Source organism: Gopherus flavomarginatus, chromosome 4, assembly GCF_025201925.1.
Source record: "Gopherus flavomarginatus isolate rGopFla2 chromosome 4, rGopFla2.mat.asm, whole genome shotgun sequence".
Lineage (NCBI taxonomy): Eukaryota > Metazoa > Chordata > Testudines > Testudinidae > Gopherus > Gopherus flavomarginatus.
This window is the reverse complement of record NC_066620.1, coordinates 35,824,691-35,843,419: the sequence shown is the minus strand read 5'-3', so window position 1 is coordinate 35,843,419 and position 18,729 is coordinate 35,824,691. Positions and strand designations below refer to the sequence as shown.

Here is an 18,729-nt window from a genome sequence, read left to right as displayed (position 1 = left end):
CGTAATGACCCATCCATTCCAAATTAGGCTTGAATAACGACTGGGAGTGGATGGGTCATTACACAAAGTAAAACCTATTTCTCCATGCAGGACTCTGATCCCCTTTCAATAAACTTGTATCAGACTTAGATGGATGTATTTTACTTGATAATTGAGAGCTCAAGACCATTTCACACTCTAAATTCTTGGGCTGGGATGCCTATTTTCAAATTCTTCCTGACAATGTCTAGCATTCTATTCCTGATCCTTCATAATCCAGTTTTTGCCATGGACATTCTACCAACACAATCCTCCCTAGAATTATTAATGACTTACTAGAATCAAATTTCCGAATTCTCACTTCTTTTCTGATCTTCCTTGACTTATTAGCTCCTTTTGGCACTGTGAATCCCTCACATCTCTATCACCTTGGCACATATGGTTTTTCTGACTGGATCTCCAATGTGTTTCTTCCAACTTATCTAATAAAGCTTTCACATCATACTAGGATAATCTTTTTTTCCTTCATCCTCTCTCAGCTGGTGTCCCCAAGGCATCTGTTCTTAGTCACCTCCTGTCTTTATACTTTGCCTACATTATCTCTGATCACAGTTGACAATATCATCATTTGCACATTAATGACACTCAAAATGTCTCCTTTCCTTCTTTTTTTCCTGCAATCTCTCATTCAGGCTTGTCTCCATTTCCATGAAATGGAATAAGTAGTTGACTATTCCAGTTACAAAGAAAACACCCCAATTCAAAAAACCCAGACTACCTCAGAAGTATTTCTATGTGAATAATGAATAAAGTGAATAAATATTTTATTAGAAAAATAAATAATAAATAGAACTGATAATTAACATAAAAGATATAGCTAGTGTTTCAACAAAAAGCATCTTCCTCAGAACCCAACATGCCCCTGGCATATAGGAAGAAATTTCTTATTTATGCAATAGCTTCAAGTCATGAACAGGAAATAAACCACCACATAATACTACCAATGGATATCAATCACTTATCTCATACTAATAATTGCTGGATTCAGAGCAATTAAATAAGGAGTCATTGAGGAGCCTTGGCTCTGACAAGACACTTTTGTATGCAAAGATTAATAACAACTTTATTAGCATGATAGTAATGCCTAGAGGCCTGATCAGGATAAGGACTCTATTGTGGGGAAGCTGTACAAATACACAGTAGAAAGACACAAATGACAATCTTTCCATTGACTTCAGTTGAAATGGCTCAGCTCTCTGAGGAGTTTACAACTTCATTTTATGCTAAACATCATTTCTGTTTACTAATACAATAGTCTTTATTTCAAGATATTTTGTTGGACTGGAAAAGTTACCAAAGAAAAGGTAACTTTTACCTGTAGCAGCACTTGGCAGGATATCCCAGGATATTAGAGAGACAAGGTAGGTGAGGTAATATATTTTATTGGTCAGAGAAGATTTTGAGCCATACAGAGCTCTTTTTCTGGTCTGGGAATGGTGAGCATCATAGTTAAATACAAGGTGGAACAGATTGTTTAGCATAGGCAGATAGCACGTAGTCTAAGGAACCATTCAAAGAGGAGTGGCCTATTAACTCCACCTTGAATGGTCCCTTGGAATATGTACTAACTACCTATGCTAATCAATCTGTTCCACGCTGTATTTAGCTGCGAGGCTCAGGGCATGTCTACACTACAAAATTAAACCAACCTAATTTATGCCAGCATACAGTTGCTGCAATAGTTACATTACTTGTGCGTGTCTACACTTTGCTCCTTGTGTTGGCAGTGCGTGTCCTCACAAGGAGCACTTCCACCAACAGAACTGTCAGTGTCGGGCACTATGGGACAGCTTCTGAAAGCCAGCAACAGTTGATGTCAGTCTAACTCAGGGATGGGCAAACTTTTTGGCCTGAGGGCCACATCTCGGTTTGGAAATTGTATGGTGGGCCATGAATGCTCACAAAATTGGGGGTTGGGGTGCAGGCTCTTGAGTGGGGCCAGAAATGAGCAGTTCAGGGGCTGGGGGTTGGGGTGCAGGGGTGGAGAGGGCTCCAGCTGGGGGTGAAGCATTGGGGGTGCAGGAGATTGCACCTCTAACCCCCTCCGTCCCAGCCTGGAGCAGATTCCAGGCAGCGCTTACCTCAAGCTCCAGAAGCAGCAGCATGTCCCGTCTCCAGCTCCTACGTGCAGGCGAAGCCAGGCGGCTCTGCATGCTGCCTTGTCCGCAGGCGCCGCCCCTGCAGCTCCCATTGGCCATGACCACACAAGCCATGTTAAAGCATTGCCACACAGTGCTTTAACGTTGCCAGTGTAGACTAGCCCCAGCTCTGTAGAGTACACCAGGGCCCAGAATACCTTTTGCAGACCTAAAGATCTCAGTGTAGCTTCAAAGCTTATCTTTTATTGGACCAAATTCTGTTGGTGAACAAGACATTACCTCACCTACCTTGTCTCTCTAATATCCTGGGACCAACACAGCTACAACACTGCATACAACAACAGAAATTAAATGGAACAATCACAAGGGTGAAATGCTGCAAACTGCATGGAAATTATTTAAAAATATCATAATAGTGGCTCAAATGAAATGTATACTCCCGAAAAATTTAACCAAACAAGCAACCAAAAAAAAGCCACCATACCTAAGCAGCAGAATAAAAGAGGTGTTTAGAGACAAAAAGACATCCTTTTAAAATTGTAGTAAAATCCTACTGAGGGAAATAAAAAGAAAACATAATTCTTCAGACCATAAGACGTAAGGAAGTGTAAAAGCATAATTAGGTCGTCCAAAAAAGGAAGTAAAGAGCAACTAGCAAAAGACAAAAACTAACAGCAAAACCATTTTAATAAGGACATCAGCAACAGGGAGCCTGCCAACAATCAGTGGGGCTATGAGACAATCAAAGAGGTAAAGGAGCACTCAAGGAAGACAAGCTGTTGCAGAGAATCTGAGGAACTGAACCAGACAGAGGCACCAATACAGGATGTTTTGGAACAAACTGATAAATTAAACAGCCATAAGACACCAGTACCAGATAGCACTGACCCAAGAGTTCTGAAGAAATTGCAGAACTGTGGTATGTAACTTACTGGTTAAAATCAATCTCTGTATCAGATGACTAGAGGATAGCTAATGTAACACTGATTTTTAAATAAGGCTCCAGTGGCAATCTTGGCAATTACAGGCTGGTAAGGCTAACTTCAGTACCAGGCAAATTAGTTGTAATTAGAATTATCAGACATAGATAAATGCAGTATGTTTAGGAAGAGTCAACATAATTTTGTAAGGAGACATTATGCGTCACCAATCTGTTAGAATTCTCGGAGTGTGTCAACAAATGTGGACAAAGCGATCCAGTGAATATAGCGTACTTGGACTTTCAGAAAGCCTTTGACAAGATCCCACACCAAAAGCTCTTAAGCAAAGTAAGCTGTTGTGAGGTAAGGTCCTTTCATGGATCAGTAACTGGTTAAAAGATAGGAAACTAAGGGCAAGAATAAATGGTCAGTTTTCACAACAGGAAGAGGTAAATAGCAGGTTCCTGCAAGGATCTGTAATGGGACCAGTACTATTCAACATATTCATAAATGATCTGGAAAATGGGGGATAGTGGTAAAGTTTGCAGATGAAACTAAATTACTCAAGATTGTAACTCTTCAGACATCTTAGGATGTAACTAATAGATTTCACAGAACTGGGAGACTGGACAACAAAATGGCAGATGAAATTCAATGATGATAAATGCAATGTAATGTACATTGGAAAACATAATCCCAATTTTGCATATAAAATAATGGTGTCTAAATTAGCTGTTACCACTCAAGAAAGATCTTGGAGTCATTGTGGATAGTTCCCTGAAAACATCCGCTCAATGTGCAGCGGCAGTCAAAAAAAGTGAACAAAATGTTAGGGACCATTAGGAGAGGGAGAGATAATAAGCCAGAAAGTATAATGCCACAGTATAAATCTAAACACCTTGAAAATTCTGTGCAGTTCTGGTTGCATCATCTTAAAAAAGATGTATTAGAATTGGAAAAAGTACAGAGAGGGGCAACAAAAATGATTTAAGGTTATGGAACAGCTTCCATGTAAGGAGAGATTAAAAAGACTGGGACTGTTTACTTGGAAAATAAATGACTAAGGAGAGATATGATAAAGAACTATAAAATCATGAACGGTGTGGAGAAAGTGAATAGGGAAGTGTTGTTTACTCTTTCACATAACACAAAAACCAGGGGTCACCCAATGAAGTCAATAGGCAACAGGTTTAAAACAAACATGAGATACTAGTTCTTCACACACACACAGTTAACCAGTGAAATTCATCATCTGGGGTTGTTGTGAAGGCCAAAAATATAACTAGGTTAAAAAAAGAACTGGGTAAGTTCATGAAGGATAGGTCTACCAATGGCTGTTAGCCAAGATGGTCAGGGACACAACCCTATGGTATGGGTGTCTCTGACTGCCAGAAGCTGGGACTGGATGACATAGGATGGATCATGATCTCTTCATTTCTTCTGAAGGATACTGGGCCAGATGGACCATTGGTCTGATCCAGTGTGGCATTATGTGTCTACAGCCTCCTAAGGTGCACACATGATTGTGGGCACATAGCACAGGGTGCAGTGAGACAGAATGATCAAGCAGTTCAGCTAAACACTTGGGTCCCATTCCTGCAAGTATTTACTTATTTGAGGAATACTTGGCTCCCAATCAGAAGACTGCACGAATGGTGGCTATTCAGGTGAGCGAAGGCTGGCAGAATCAGGCCCTAGGGACAGAAGGTCATTAAGGGCTCAGTCCCCAGGGCCCTGAGCTCATGGCAGGACAACACCCAATAGCACAGGACCAGGTGCTACCCCCTCCAGCACCCATTCAAGGCCAAGTTTCTGCAGGGACTGTCCCTCAGGGCTGGCCTCCTGAACTTGAAAGGGTCAGAACTTGGGCCTTGCACATCCAGAGAGCCCATAGCAAAGGCAGCACTTACAGCTGGTGCGGGGGCGCCTTTTTCCTGCAGTGCATGCTGTCCTGTGGAGTCTGGCGCATGGTGCCTAGGGGAAGAGGGGGAATGGGGAAGTGAGAGGGTACAGAGGGGGTGTGCGTGGGGAGCGGGCTGAGGGCATCTAGCGGGTGCATGTGGGGTAAAGGGGATGCACGTGGGGGCAGAAACACAGGGCAGAGCACAAACAGAGGGTCCACCTGGGGGCAGAGGGTACATGTGGGGGAGGGCAGAAGCACTTGAGAGTGTGTGTGGGGCAGAGGGGAAGGAAGATGGGGTGGGGAGCCAGGAGGAGTGTGCGCAGGGGGGGCCAGCAGGCAGGGGCACAGCGAGAAGGGCTGGGGTGAAGCAGGCTGGGGCAGCGGGTGCGGGGGAGACAGCGAGAGGGAACTAGGGCAGCAGGCAGGGGCGCAGCCGGAGGGGCTGGGGCAGCGGGTACTCAGAGCCAGCGGGAGGAGGCACGGCAGGGGGTGCGCGGGGCGCAGAAGGAGGGGTGGGGGTGAAACAGCCCAACACAGGGGGTGCGCGGGGCGCAGCAGGAGGGGTGGGGGTGAAACAGCCCAACACAGAGGGTGCGCGGGGCGCAGCAGGAGGGGGCGGGGGTGAAACAGCCCGACGCAGGGGGTGCGCGGGGCGCAGCAGGAGGGGGTGGGGGTGAAACAGCCCGACGCAGGGGGTGCGCGGGGCGCAGCAGGAGGGGGTGGGGGTGAAACAGCCCGACGCAGGGGGTGCGCGGGGCGCAGCAGGAGGGGGTGGGGGTGAAACAGCCCGACGCAGGGGGTGCGCGGGGCGCAGCAGGAGGGGGTGGGGGTGAAACAGCCCGACGCAGGGCGTGCGCGGAGCGCAGCAGGAGGGGTGGGGGTGAAACAGCCCGACGCAGGGCGTGCGCGGAGCGCAGCAGGAGGGGGCGGGGGTGAAACAGGCAGACACAGGGGGTGCGCGGGGCACAGCAGGAGGGGTGGGGGTGAAACAGCCCGACACAGAGGGTGCGCGGGGCGCAGCAGGAGGGGGGAGTGAAACAGCCCGACGCAGGGAGTGCGTGGGGCGGAAACAGGCAGGCACAGGGGGTGCGCGGGGAGCAGCAGGAGGGGTGGGGGTGAAACAGCCCGACGCAGGGGGTGCGCGGGGCGCAGCAGGAGGGGTGGGGGTGAAACAGCCCGACGCAGGGGGTGCGCGGGGCGCAGCAGGAGGGGGCGGGGGTGAAACAGCCCGACGCAGGGGGTGCGCGGGGCGCAGCAGGAGGGGGCGGGGGTGAAACAGCCCGACGCAGGGGGTGCGCGGGGCGCAGCAGGAGGGGGCGGGGGTGAAACAGCCCGACACAGGGGGTGCGCGGGGCGCAGCAGGAGGGGGCGGGGGTGAAACAGCCCGACGCAGGGGCTGCGCAGGGCGCAGCAGGAGGGGGCGGGGGTGAAACAGGCAGACGCAGGGGGTGCGCGGGGCGCAGCAGGAGGGGGCGGGGTTGAAACAGGCAGACGCAGGGGGTGCGCGGGGCGCAGCAGGAGAGGGGGGTGAAACAGGCAGACACAGGGGGTGCGCGGGGCGCAGCAGGAGAGGGGGGTGAAACAGGCAGACACAGGGGGTGCGCGGGGCGCAGCGGGAGGGGCGGGGGTGAAACAGGCAGACGCAGGGGGTGCGCGGGGCGCAGCAGGAGAGGGGGGTGAAACAGGCAGACACAGGGGGTGCGCGGGGCGCAGCGGGAGGGGCGGGGGTGAAACAGGCAGACGCAGGGGATGCGCGGGGCGCAGCAGGAGCGGGGGGTGAAACAGGCCGACGCACGAGGCGCAGCGGGAGGGGGCGGGGGTGAAACAGGCAGACGCAGGGGGTGCGCGGGGCGCAGCGGGAGGGGGCGGGGGTGAAACAGGCAGACACAGGGGGTGCGCAGGGCGCAGTGGGAGGGAGCAGGGCGCAGCAGGAGGGGGGGGTGAAACAGGCAGACACAGGGGGTGCGCGGGGCGCAGCGGGAAGGGGCGGGGGTGAAACAGGCAGACGCAGGGGGTGCGCGGGGCGCAGCGGGAGGGGGCGGGGGTGAAACAGGCAGACGCAGGGGGTGCGCGGGGCGCAGCGGGAGGGGGCGGGGGTGAAACAGGCCGACGCACGAGGCGCAGCGGGAGGGGGCGGGGTGAAACAGGCGGACGCAGGAGGTGTGCAGGGCGCAGCGGGAGGGACCAGGGCGCAGCAGGCAAGCGCAGGGGCCACGCGGGGAGCAGCCTGAGGGGCGGGGACGCACCGAGCAGAGGCAGCGGGCGCGCGAGGGACGTTCCGAAGGCGGCAGCAGCGCTGCCCCACCTCGGCTCTTCTGTTGCTGCGTGGTTGCTAGGAGACGCGGGCGGGGACACGAGGGCAGCGGCGGCTCTTGAGCCTTCTTCCGCCCCGCGGCCCCGTCTGGGCCCCTCGCTCCTCCCCTCCCCCGGCTCCCCGCTGGCTCCTCTCGCGGGCGCCGGCCGAGCCCATCTCGCCCAGGATCTGGCCCCAGCCCCGTTGTTGGCGGTGCTCTCAGCGGGCCTGCACTCCCCCGCCCCCAACCGCCAGGTGCTGCAGCCTGGTTTGCAATGGGAATCACACCCAGGCTCCCAGTGCAGCCAGGGAATCGCTTTGTCGATTTCTGCAGTGTAGACAAAGACCTGGTCTAAACTACATGTTTAAACCGAATTTAGCAGCGTTAAGCCAATTTAACCCTGCACCCATCCACACAACGAGCCCTTAATATCGATATAAAGGGCTCTTTAAACCAGTTTTTGTACTCCTCCCAGAGAGGAGTAGCGCTGAAATCGGTATTGCCATGTCGGATTAGGGTTAGTGGAGCTGCAAATGGACGCTACTGGCCTCCAGGTGGTGTCCCACAGTGAACCATTGTGACCGCTCTGGACAGAAATCTGAACTCGGATGCACTGGTCAGGTAGACAGGAAAAGCCCTGTGAACTTTTGAATTGCATTTCCTGTTTGCCTAGCGTGGAGCTCTGATCAGCACGAGTGGCAATGCAGTCCCAAATCCAAAAAGAGCTCCAACATGGTCCGTACAGGAGATACTGGATCTGATCGCTGTATGAGGAGACAAATCTGTTCTATCAGAGCTCTGTTACAGAAGACGAAATGACAAAGCATTTGAAAAAAATCTCCAGGCTATGATACAGAGTTCACAGCACAGTGCTGTGTAACAAGCGTAACGGAAAGTCAAAAACTCAAATGGACGCTCATGGAGGGAGGGGGAACTGAAGACTCCAGCTATCCCACAGTCCCCGCAGTCTCCGAAAAGTATTTGCATTCTTGGCTGAGCTCCCAATGCCTGTAGGGTCAAACACATAGTCCGGGGTGGTTCAGGGTATATCTCGTCAATTTACCCCCCCGCCCCTCTCCATGAAAGAAAAGGGAAAAAAATCATTTCTTGACTTTTCTCAATGTCACCCTATGACTCCTGCATGCTGCTGGTAGACGCGGTGCTGCGGCACTGAACAGCAGCATCCTCTCCCCTCCCCAGTGGCAGACGGTACAATACAAAAGGACTGAAAGCCGTTCTCGTCATCGTCCCGTGAGTGCTCCTGGCTGGCCTCAGGTGAGGTCGGCCAGGGGCACCTGGGTAAAAATAGGAATGACTCCCAGTTATTCCCGGCAGATGGTACAGAACAGCTGGTAACCATCCTCATCATAGCAACTGGGGGCTGAGCTCCATCAGCCCCCCCATTTCATGTCTAAAGAAAAGATTCTGTACTGCCTGGACTATCATAGCAGCGGGATGCTGGGCTCCTCTCCCTCCCACCATTTAATGTCCTGCCTGGACTATCATAGCAGCTGGAGGCTGCCTCCCTCCCATTTTATCTCACTAAAAATTCAGTGTTTCTTATTCCTGCATTCTTTATTACTTCATCACACAAATGAGGGGACACTGCCACAGTAGCCCAGGAGGGTTTGGGGAGAAGGGAAGCAACAGGAGGGGTTGTTGCACCCCCCTAGAATGGCATGCAGCTCATCATTTCTGCAGGATCTGACACGGAGCAGCTGTGCTCTCTGGTTCTCTGATACACTGCCTCTCTAGTACACTTGCCCCATATTCTAGGCAGGACTGACTCTATTTTTAGATAAAACATAAAGGAGGGAATGACCCGGGGAGTCATTCCCACTTTTATCTTTGCGCCCCCAGCCGACCTCAGCAAAGGCCAGCCAGGAGCACCCATGACAGCAGCAGATGGTACAGAACGACTGATAACCGTCATCTCATCACCAATTTACAATGGCACAGCAGACGGTACAGAACAACTGGTAACCATCTCTGCTACCTTGCAAAGGCAAATGAATGCTGCTATGTAGCACTGCAGTACTGCCTCTGTCAGCAGCATCCAGTACACATATGGTCACAATGACAAAAGGCAAAACGGGCTCCATGGTTGCCATGCTATGGCGTCTGCCAGGGCAATCCAGGGAAAAAGGGCGTGAAATGATTGTCTGCCGTTGCTTTCACGGAGGAAGGAATGAGTGACGACATTTACCCAGAATCACCCGCGACGCTGTTTTTGCACCATCATGCATTGTGATCTCAACCCAGAATTCCAATGGGCGGGGGAGACTGCAGGAACTATGGGATAGCTACGAGATAGCTACCCACAGTGCAACGCTCCAGAAATCGATGCTAGCCTCGGTACATGGATGCACACCGCCGAATTATTGTGCTTTGTGTGGCCGTGTGCACTCAACTTTATACAATCTGTTTTACAAAACCAGTCTGTGTAAAATCGGAATAATCCTGTAGTGTAGACGTACCCAAAGCCCCAGTCAGATCAGACCTGCAAAAACCAGAAAGCGCTGGGTGGGCCACAGCATAAGTAGGTCCTGGCTACGTTCAGAAGCTGAGCAGGTTCCCTGAGCTGGTATTGAAAACTGTTTAAAAAACAGTATAAACAAAATGTTTTTCCATTCCATTCCCGCTAATAATCCTCGCTTGGTTTTATAATACCTCGCAAGAGCTGCAATTGAAAAGGGCTCCAAACTAACTTATTTCAACACCAGTTTAAGGGAGCCCAGAGCTGAAAACCATTTTCCAAAGCCGTTCAAGTGCCTGTCATGGGTGAGTGACAACAACACAACATCTACAGTACTTTTTGAATTATTTGCCCTTTTTAAAACAAGGGCATTCAAGTTTGTCTGCCTTCCTCTCCGAAAATTAAAAATGTAAATTCTGGAAATTGTAAATCTGCACATTGTATGAATTCAGTAACTTGACCGATGGAGAAGAGACATTTATTTTAACTGTGGTTTTTAACCATGAGTTAAAATTAAATTAAGAACTTTTTACGATTGTTTGATGAAAGGTTTTGGATATTCTGGTTAGACTGATACAGAGATTACTTCTTAAAGTCAAAGGATGATAGTAATGAGGTGGGACACTTGGTTTTCCAATTGTTTACTATAAATCCTTTCAAGAACAATTGGATTTTAGGAGTTATCTAGAGAAGGATTTTTCATTATTTTAAGTTTAGAGATCTCCCTGAAACTAAATTAGGTAACAGGTAACATTGCATTTAGTTACCACAAAGTGGCTTAAGAAAGGGATAAAGTTGAGTTAAATTTAATCCAAGAAAAGTAGACTACAGATCTCCTAAATCAACCAGCCTGTGTCCTTAAACCAGTTTAATCTGATTGGTCAATTCAAAAGCTTCATTTTTCCCTTCCATGTGTGTAAAACATTTTTTTTTAAATCCTAATGTTAAATATTTATAGTGAGAGGAATTATCTGATCTATTAAAAATCATTATCTGCCTCTAGGGAAAAAAAATCAAACAAACTTTTACTCAAAGACTTCCATATGGAAGTGAACTACCTCTAGTCAATAAACGCTAACATCACTAATTTCAAATAGCTGGAAAGGCTGACTCTTCCTCATGTGCCATTGCAAACAGTGCTCACTCAACTCAGCACTTGCAGACTTATTACCCAGCACTTCTCCTAATATTTACATAATTATGGTTGTGGCACATGTGCTGCTATAGTGATGGCCATGTCATCACTTTCCCTATAAACTTGCTGTTTAAAGGATTTATAATTTGTCCCTTACAATTTGCCTCTGGATAGAACTTGCTCCACAAGGTCTCAGGCTGGAAGAAGGAGAATGTGCTCTATGCCACTGAATGTGGGAAGGAGAAGCACTGGTACAACTAGGGCTGTTATATCCCAGCATTTTCCTGTAGCTGTCAGCTAAAGCTACAAGACCAATGTGGAAATAAAGAATGTTTTAAATATTCCTATGCAGGAAAGGACTTTAACGTGAAGGGAAAACAGCACTTTAGGATCAGTGAAGTTAACTCTATCTCCACCTTCAACTGGTATTTTACAACACTTTCTCTTTTCTGCATGCCTGGTTAAGAGAATCCCCTAGGGCCTTACACTGTCAGAGAACATACTTCACCTTCTGGATCAGTGGCAGTGCTAGCCCCTTGGGGGCCCTAAGCAAGAATGTTCCCCCCTGCCTCAACACAATACAAAGTGAATAGGGGCCCCCTTTGAGCTGCTAGGAGCATTAAGCAATTGCTTAGTCTGCTTAAGCCCGGTACTGGCTTTACACTAGATTGTAGCAGTAAAAGCAGGAACTCCATAAAGAAGCCCTGACTACATTATAGTGAGATGCCAAAGCCATCCACTGTTGCTACCAGCTACAGCTGAACAGCTAGAAAAGAGGAAGGAGCGGAAAAAAGCCAAAACAAATAACCCAAAAAACCCCAGAAGCTGTGCCTAGAGCAGCATTATAAGAGAAGCTGCATCCTGATCAGCTGTGAAGCTTAAATGAAAATTCAGAGGCAAATCCCAGCAGGAAAGGAGAGAGCTGCAAGGGCTTTTGGGCATTTGCAGACTAAAACTCTGGCTGACCTCAGACTCAAGGGACTTGAGAGAAAGTTGGCGGGAAGAGAAAGGCCTTGGCACAGGCAGCTGGGTGGCTAAACCTTACGTGGGGAGGGGGAAGAAGTGCCAAAGAGCTGAAAGAAGCCTGAGGGTGCTGAACATTCTGTCTTTTAGAATGATATGTTGTAGTTATCCACATTTCCATTATGTGTAATAAGCTACAAGGGTCTGAGAACTCCCATCTGATTTCAGGACTCTCTAATCCCCCACACCCAAGCTCTGTCGCGCTCTCTGGTGTGGCTCACAGCCATGAGTGCCAACCTCGAGGTAGAAAGTCAAAAAGCAGGGCAGAAACTCCAAACTGGTTCTATGGTCTACAATTAGATTTCACCAACCCAGTAACAGGTGTAAATACCTAAAGCACTATAACAGTCTTACCATGGAGTCACAGACCGTCCCCTTGAGCACACCAGTCTGTCTTGCCAACCAGGCAAGCTGGGCAGTATGATAGATTGTCATTTTAAACCAAAAATCATAACAATATTCAGGTTACTCCCCATCCCAAAGGACCAGTCATTTTTTGGAATATGTTGAGTCAGACATATGTAAATTATACCAGTAGAAAGAAAAGTAGGTGCTGCAGAAGTACAGCCTACCCCTTTATATAAGATGTGGTGTGGCCAGGTAAAATCCTGTCTCTGAGTCAGAATCCAGAACCAAGTTTCTGGGTGGCAAGCTATCACTTGCCTCTGTATGGTTTAGGCATTACTGGTCTTGGGCTCAACTGAAGTTTAAGTCCAGCCATATGTTGTGGGGCAGAGGTGAGGCAGGGGGGAGTGGAGTTGTACCACATAGTGGAAGCTCCAGTGGGGATTGTGCCTCCATGGATCTTAAAGGAAACTGGAGGAGTATCTTCTGCACCAGCCCTTAGGGTGCTGCAGCCTATTCCCCACCATGCACTGGGCTAACTCTTCTGGCAGATGTAAGGTGGAGAGAAGTCCATGGGCCCACCTCCTCCCTGCCTCCCCCCTTTCAGAGGTGGCTAGTGCAGATAATCAGGAATGGACTGTCATAGAGCTGGAAGGGGAAGAAGGATACCTACAAGCCAGTGGGGAAGGGGTCTCTATTAAATACATAAATGTATGCTTTCACAACACTTTGCAGAAGCAACTTCCCATAAATGCAAAGAATTACAGTTTACTAGGGTTACCAACTGTCGATCACACAAACCCTGCCCCCGCCCTGTCCCTCCTCTGAGGCCCCACCCTGCTCACTCCATCCTCTCTCCCTCTGTCACTCACTCTCCCCACTCTCACTCGCTTTCACCAGACTGAGGCAGGGGGCTGGGGTGTAGGAGGGGTTGCAAGCTCAGGGCTGGAGCCAAGGGGTTTGGAGCATGGGAGGGGGCTCTGGGCTGAGCCTGGGGCAGGAGGTTGGTGTTCAGGAGGGGATGTGGGGTAAAAGCTCTGGGAGAGTGTTTGGGTGCAAGAGGGAGCTCAGGGCTGGGGCAGAGGTAAGGTATGGGAGGGGGTTCAGCATGCAGTAGGAGGTTTGGGGTGCTGGCTTCCGAAGGGGGCTGGGGTGGGGGGTTGGGGTATGGGAGTGGTGAGGAGTCTGGCCTCCCCTGGGTGGTGGCACAGCAGGGCTAAGGAAGGCTCCCTGCCTGGCCTGGCCCCGTGCCACTCCCGGAAACAGCTGACATGTCCCTGCGGCCCCTGGGAGAGAGCTGCAGTTCCTGGCCAATGGTAGCTGCAGAGTCAGCACTCAGGGTGGGGGCAGCATGTGGAGCCACTCTTGCTCTTGCCCTCCCTCCCGAGGCCACAGAGATGTGCCGGCTGCTTCTGGAAGCGGCACAGAGCCGGGACAGGTAGGGAGCCTGCCTTAGCTCTGCTGTGGCCTAAAAATCTCCTGGTTTGGCTTTTGTAGCCTTCGGGAGATAGATCCTGATTCCAGGAGACTCCTGGTGAAACTGGGAGGGTTGGCAACCCTAACAACAGCCACTAGTTAAGCCAGGCCAGAGCCAGGGAGAAAGGCTGACTGGCTGACTTTCCTTTGATGTCTCAATCTTACTGAGGAGGATGGGGATCCCAGAAGGAGAGAGAAGAAAAAGGAATGAGATGGAGCGGGCGGGCCGGGGGGGAAAGAATCTACCTCAGTTCTCACCAACACACTTTTCATTGAATTGCAGCAGAGGAAGGGGAAGAGGGATACCTCACCAATCATATCTATCCATAGATAGACTACCAGCTGGGGGAAGTGGGGGGGGGGGGAAGGGTGAGAGAAGAGATGAGCAGGTATCCAGTGATTGGGGCATTGGATTGAGAGATGGAACACCTACCTTCTGTTTCCAGCACTGTCACTGACTCAGCTAATGAATTCTCTGTGCCTCAGTTTCTTATCTATAAAATGGGGATAATAATTCTACTCTCTTTTGTAAAATGGTTACAGGTGAAAAGTGTTGTGCAACTGCTAAGTCCTGTATATTTGATATAAAGGATTTACGACTTGTGTTTGAGATGACCTTATTACACCAAACAGCTCAACTGAAACAAATGCCAATCAACTCCTCACACCCCACCATTCTGTATTTTGATTTAACCACATTTTTGAAGGAAACAGTCTTAGAAATGCTTTAAGATGTCTATTAATACTATTTTTCATATCACTCCACTTGAAATTCCAAGTTGTCATAGTATCATGAGCCCAACAGTGTAGGGTTTGAGTGGAGAAAAATGATAACTAAGATCATAACTGAAATTCCACACTGGTGTGGAAATAAAAGTTTTAGTGGCAGATTGTCTGAAAGGAGTTCAAAGGTTTGAAATATGAAGTAGCTCCAGCAGAGATGAATTAGTGGGCAAAGTGCAGATGAAGCAGGCAAAGCAGAAAGACAAATGCAGTTTATCCCAGGGATATAAACGCCATCTGCGTATTAAAATAATGTACATATAAATTAGTCGTCTATCTAGCATCAGATGTCCAAATATATATATAGTTATCCTAAAGCATAATAGATATGACAGTAGAGTAATTTGGAAACATCAGGACAGCAGTTCACATTAGAATTGCTCACCTATTTTTTCACCAGGCAGTAATAAGATTTTTTTTGTCTTTGTTAATATTTGTTTGAATTCTTTTAATTGGTTGTGTCAGGTTATTTATTAGCAGGACTTTATCCCAAGTAACTTGTCAGATAGCTCTAGGTCCTGGATCTGTTATTTTGTTTATGTTCGCTGCCTTAATTAAGTCATATGCTTTTTGACTATCACTTATGCATTCTTTTTTGTTGACCTTCTCTGAGGCTATTTGCCCTTAGATCTAGCTAGCTGGATATATCAGAGCTTTCAGAGTCTAAATATGCATACAATTGATTTTTTTTGTGTGGCTGTTTCAGTAATTTACTCTCAGCTCTGATTCCTAGTTTCCTAAACTGTGATGCAGGATGAAAACTATTATTTACATCTCTTATCAGCTCAACTGCCAGATCTTGCAATTTTTTCTTGCTGAATTAATCAGAAATCCAGCTTTCAAGTTCATGTTTTGATGAAATTTTGCTTTTTGGTATTACCTCCATTCGGGGATCTCAATGAACTTTACAAATAAATTAAGCCTCAGAGTAAATGTATGATGTAAATAAAAAGTATCAGCCCCTTTGGGCAGATAGTGACACTGAAGCACAAAGATTAAGTGTGGGATTTTCAGACACACAAGTGATTTAGGTATACAAGTTCCACTGAGAGTTTGTGGGGTCAAATGAGCCTAAGAGAGTTAGGCACCCAAATGTCATTAAGTTTCAATGGTATTTGGGCATCTAGCTCTTTAGGCTCATTTAAAATTCCTAGCTTATGCTGCTAACTCACATTTGGAAAAGCCCACCTGATGTTACTTCTCCCCAGATTCCATGGGCCCTTTCATTACATTGTTCTACTGCTCACTTGGGACCAATTTATTAGAATTCTTTTCTTATTACTATGAGAAAAGAAAAACATGCTGCGTGCTTTAAATCAGTGCTTCTCAAAGTCAGGCCACCGCTTGTTCAGGGAAAGCCCCTGGTGGTCCTGGCCGGTTTGTTTACCTGCAGCATCCGCAGGTTTGGCCAATCGCAGGTCCCACTGACCGCAGTTCGCCGCTCCAGGCCTATCGGGGCTGCAGGAAGGGCGGCCAGCACATCCCTCAGCCTGCGCCACTTCCCACAGCCCCCATTGGTGTGGAGCAGCGAACCGCGGCCAGTGGGAGCCGCGATTGTCCGAACCTGTGGACGCGGCAGGTAAATAAACCAGCCCAGACCGCCAGGGGCTTTCCATGAACAAGCAGAAGACCAGCTTTGAGAAGCAAATAACAATAAGACATGTCCTGTAGGACATCTGTACAACTAATTCTTCCAGTTCTTTTGAATCTAGACTTAAAATTTCTATTTTAATTACATTTAGACAGCATTGTTTTGTCTGATGGGTATTTTTCTGCTATGCTACTAATTTCTTTGATGGCATTTACTTGTTACTGATTTGTTACTTTGATGCCTGTTCCAGAAAACAATTAAAACCTCAAGCTTCTTTTCTTGCTGTGCAAGCAAGTTTTCAGTCTTAGACTAAAAAGTATGTTGTTGGTTTTCTGATGCTTGTTTCTTTGGGGCAGCTCTGACAAGCAGCGAGGGAGTTTACACTCTGCCACAGGTATGTCTATATGTCCAGCGGTGCAACTGTACCAATACACATCTGGTGAAGATGATGTATGCTGAAGCCAGAGAGTTCTCCTGTTGGCATAAAAAAAACCCCTCCTCTGCAAGCAGCATATGCTACATTGGCAGGAGAAGCTCTCCCACCAACATAGCAGTGTGCACACGAATGCTTATGTTGGTGTAATTTATGTCACTCAGAGGGATGGATTATTCACTCCCCCCCCCCCGCCCGAGGGACATAAATTTTGCTAACATAGACTAAAGCTATGTCTACACTACAGCCTATCTAATTAAAGTTATTGAGGGAGACTTGATCCCTGAGAACCAGATGTTGGTATTTTGGCTGAGATTGCCAAAAGAAGGGATTGCCTGCAGGCTGCATCTAACCATCTCTGTTCAAGAACTGGTGTATGTAATGTAAAACAAACAAGCTGTACTAAGAATATATTCAAAATCCATGTAAAAGATTTCTCCTCCAAGGGGAAGGTAACCTGCAAGGCCTTGACCTCAGTTACCCCTCAGCAAAGAGTCTGCAATACAAATGCAGAAGAGTGCCTTCCCTGAAGGCAACTCTTATGTTCCATTGAATTTAATTGGTGTTTTGGCATTTACTTCAGAGGGAAAAGCAAGTTCAGGGCAGGGACAGTTCTGCATTTGTATTGCCTCCAGAACTGAGATGACTCCACAAAGCAAGAAGTGCACAAGTAAATAGACACCATCACAGAAGTTAGAGTAAAAACTGACATGCAGTGTCTTTATCTTGTACTCTAGAAAGCTATCACTACGATTCCAGTCATGTATAACATTTGTCATAGCACAAGTTAACTGCGGAGGCCCACCTGGCCTATCATGCAACCCATTGTAAACAAACCGGTGAACAGGTGCTATCTTAAAGTGTGTTCATCAACCAATAGGTGTAGGTTATGGAGTTGTTTAGTTAAGCAGTGGGAGCAGAGATCTGGGATTGTGTACCTGTAAGTAGACACTGTTAGGAAGCGTTCAGGGGAAGGAGGCAAAACAATGTTAGGTGATGCACAGGTGGGGTGGATAGAGCAATAAGACAGGTGGGGCAGGATTTTCAGAAGTACTGAACGTCCACAATTCTACCTGACATCAATGGGATCTATGGGTGATCAACACTATTCAAAATTAGGCTCTTGGTTGAAAGGGTGAGCAGCAGGAACAAAACATGGTAAGAGGGCTAGCTTGAGAAGATCTTAGTAAGAGTGTCTTCAAGGCATTTTTGAGCTGGAGAAGATATTCCCAGGAGCAAAGGCACTGGATATATGGTTAGAGTAGGCAGGGGGAGCATTACAGCATACAAAATTAATGAAAGAAACTAATAAGAGATACAGGCCTCTCAGTGTTCTGGGCATATTATACTCAGTGAACACTTAGGGCTTATTATAAGGTCCTTGTAATGTGCTATCATTTATCACTGGTATTTTGTAGTGGCTTTTTCCTTCCAATTCAGACACAACTAGTCATAACATTCCCAGGGAAAACGGCGCTTAACTGTACAACTTATGCATGATAGGACAGTTTAACTACGTCAGTTATTCAGGAGGAAAATACAGTGTGTTGATTCTATGGCACATCTCTAGATTAAAAAGGTATTATAATTGTAGCATCTTTCTTTTACCTATGAGAAATATCTGCATGCACATTAGCTAGGAAATATGCAGACGAAAAATTCTGCAGATGCAGTTAAAATCCAATAATGAGCCACTGTGTAACTCAAAGAGAAAAAACCTGTGCAGTTATCTAAGGTTGCTGACACTTTCAAAACAAAATGATGACTAAATAGTAATGTGTACTCAAAACAATGAGTGATATAGTAAGATCAATAGGACTTTAGGCACTATTTAACACAGTAAAGCCATAGCGTGAATACCATAATGCTGATTACTTAAATTTATTATGCAGACAGTATAATCTAGCAGTCAGTAATATGTCTGTGAGGAGGAAGACACTTATTCTATCATTTTAAACTGAGTTTCAGGCAGAGTGATTTACAAGATCACACTTTTTCTAATTGCCCAGATAGATTACCTACATTTGTTTGTAATTATATATTATTCATCTCAACTGAGGTTCATTAAACTGATTTTATTTGCCACTTGGCTAAAGTGATAAAAGGCTCAGCTTTTGGCCCAATGTCAACCTCCCCTCTTTCAACAGAGTAATGGCATGTCATGGTGTTGAATGAAATTCTCGCGACCCAGAAATGAGTGTAGTTTTCAGAT

At 47.5% G+C, this 18,729-nt stretch overlaps 1 protein-coding gene across 2 annotated transcripts in view; it reads right to left on the bottom strand.

Moving 5' to 3' along the window:
- C4H2orf73 (chromosome 4 C2orf73 homolog) overlaps nt 1–7,272 on the bottom strand; it is a 33,775-nt gene extending 26,503 nt beyond the window's left edge. Inside the window, exons 1-2 of one of the 2 annotated variants that reach the window (XM_050951923.1) lie at nt 7,208–7,272; nt 4,969–5,032 (exon numbers count right to left, since the gene is read on the bottom strand). In XM_050951923.1, the coding sequence (XP_050807880.1) occupies nt 4,969–5,027 (59 nt within the window). In that variant the 5' untranslated portion in view covers nt 5,028–5,032; nt 7,208–7,272. Of the gene's footprint in view, nt 1–4,968; nt 5,421–7,207 lie in introns of those variants that run through there. The other variant, XM_050951922.1, reaches the window with a different exon arrangement.
- Between the last annotated feature and the right edge of the window lie 11,457 nt (nt 7,273–18,729).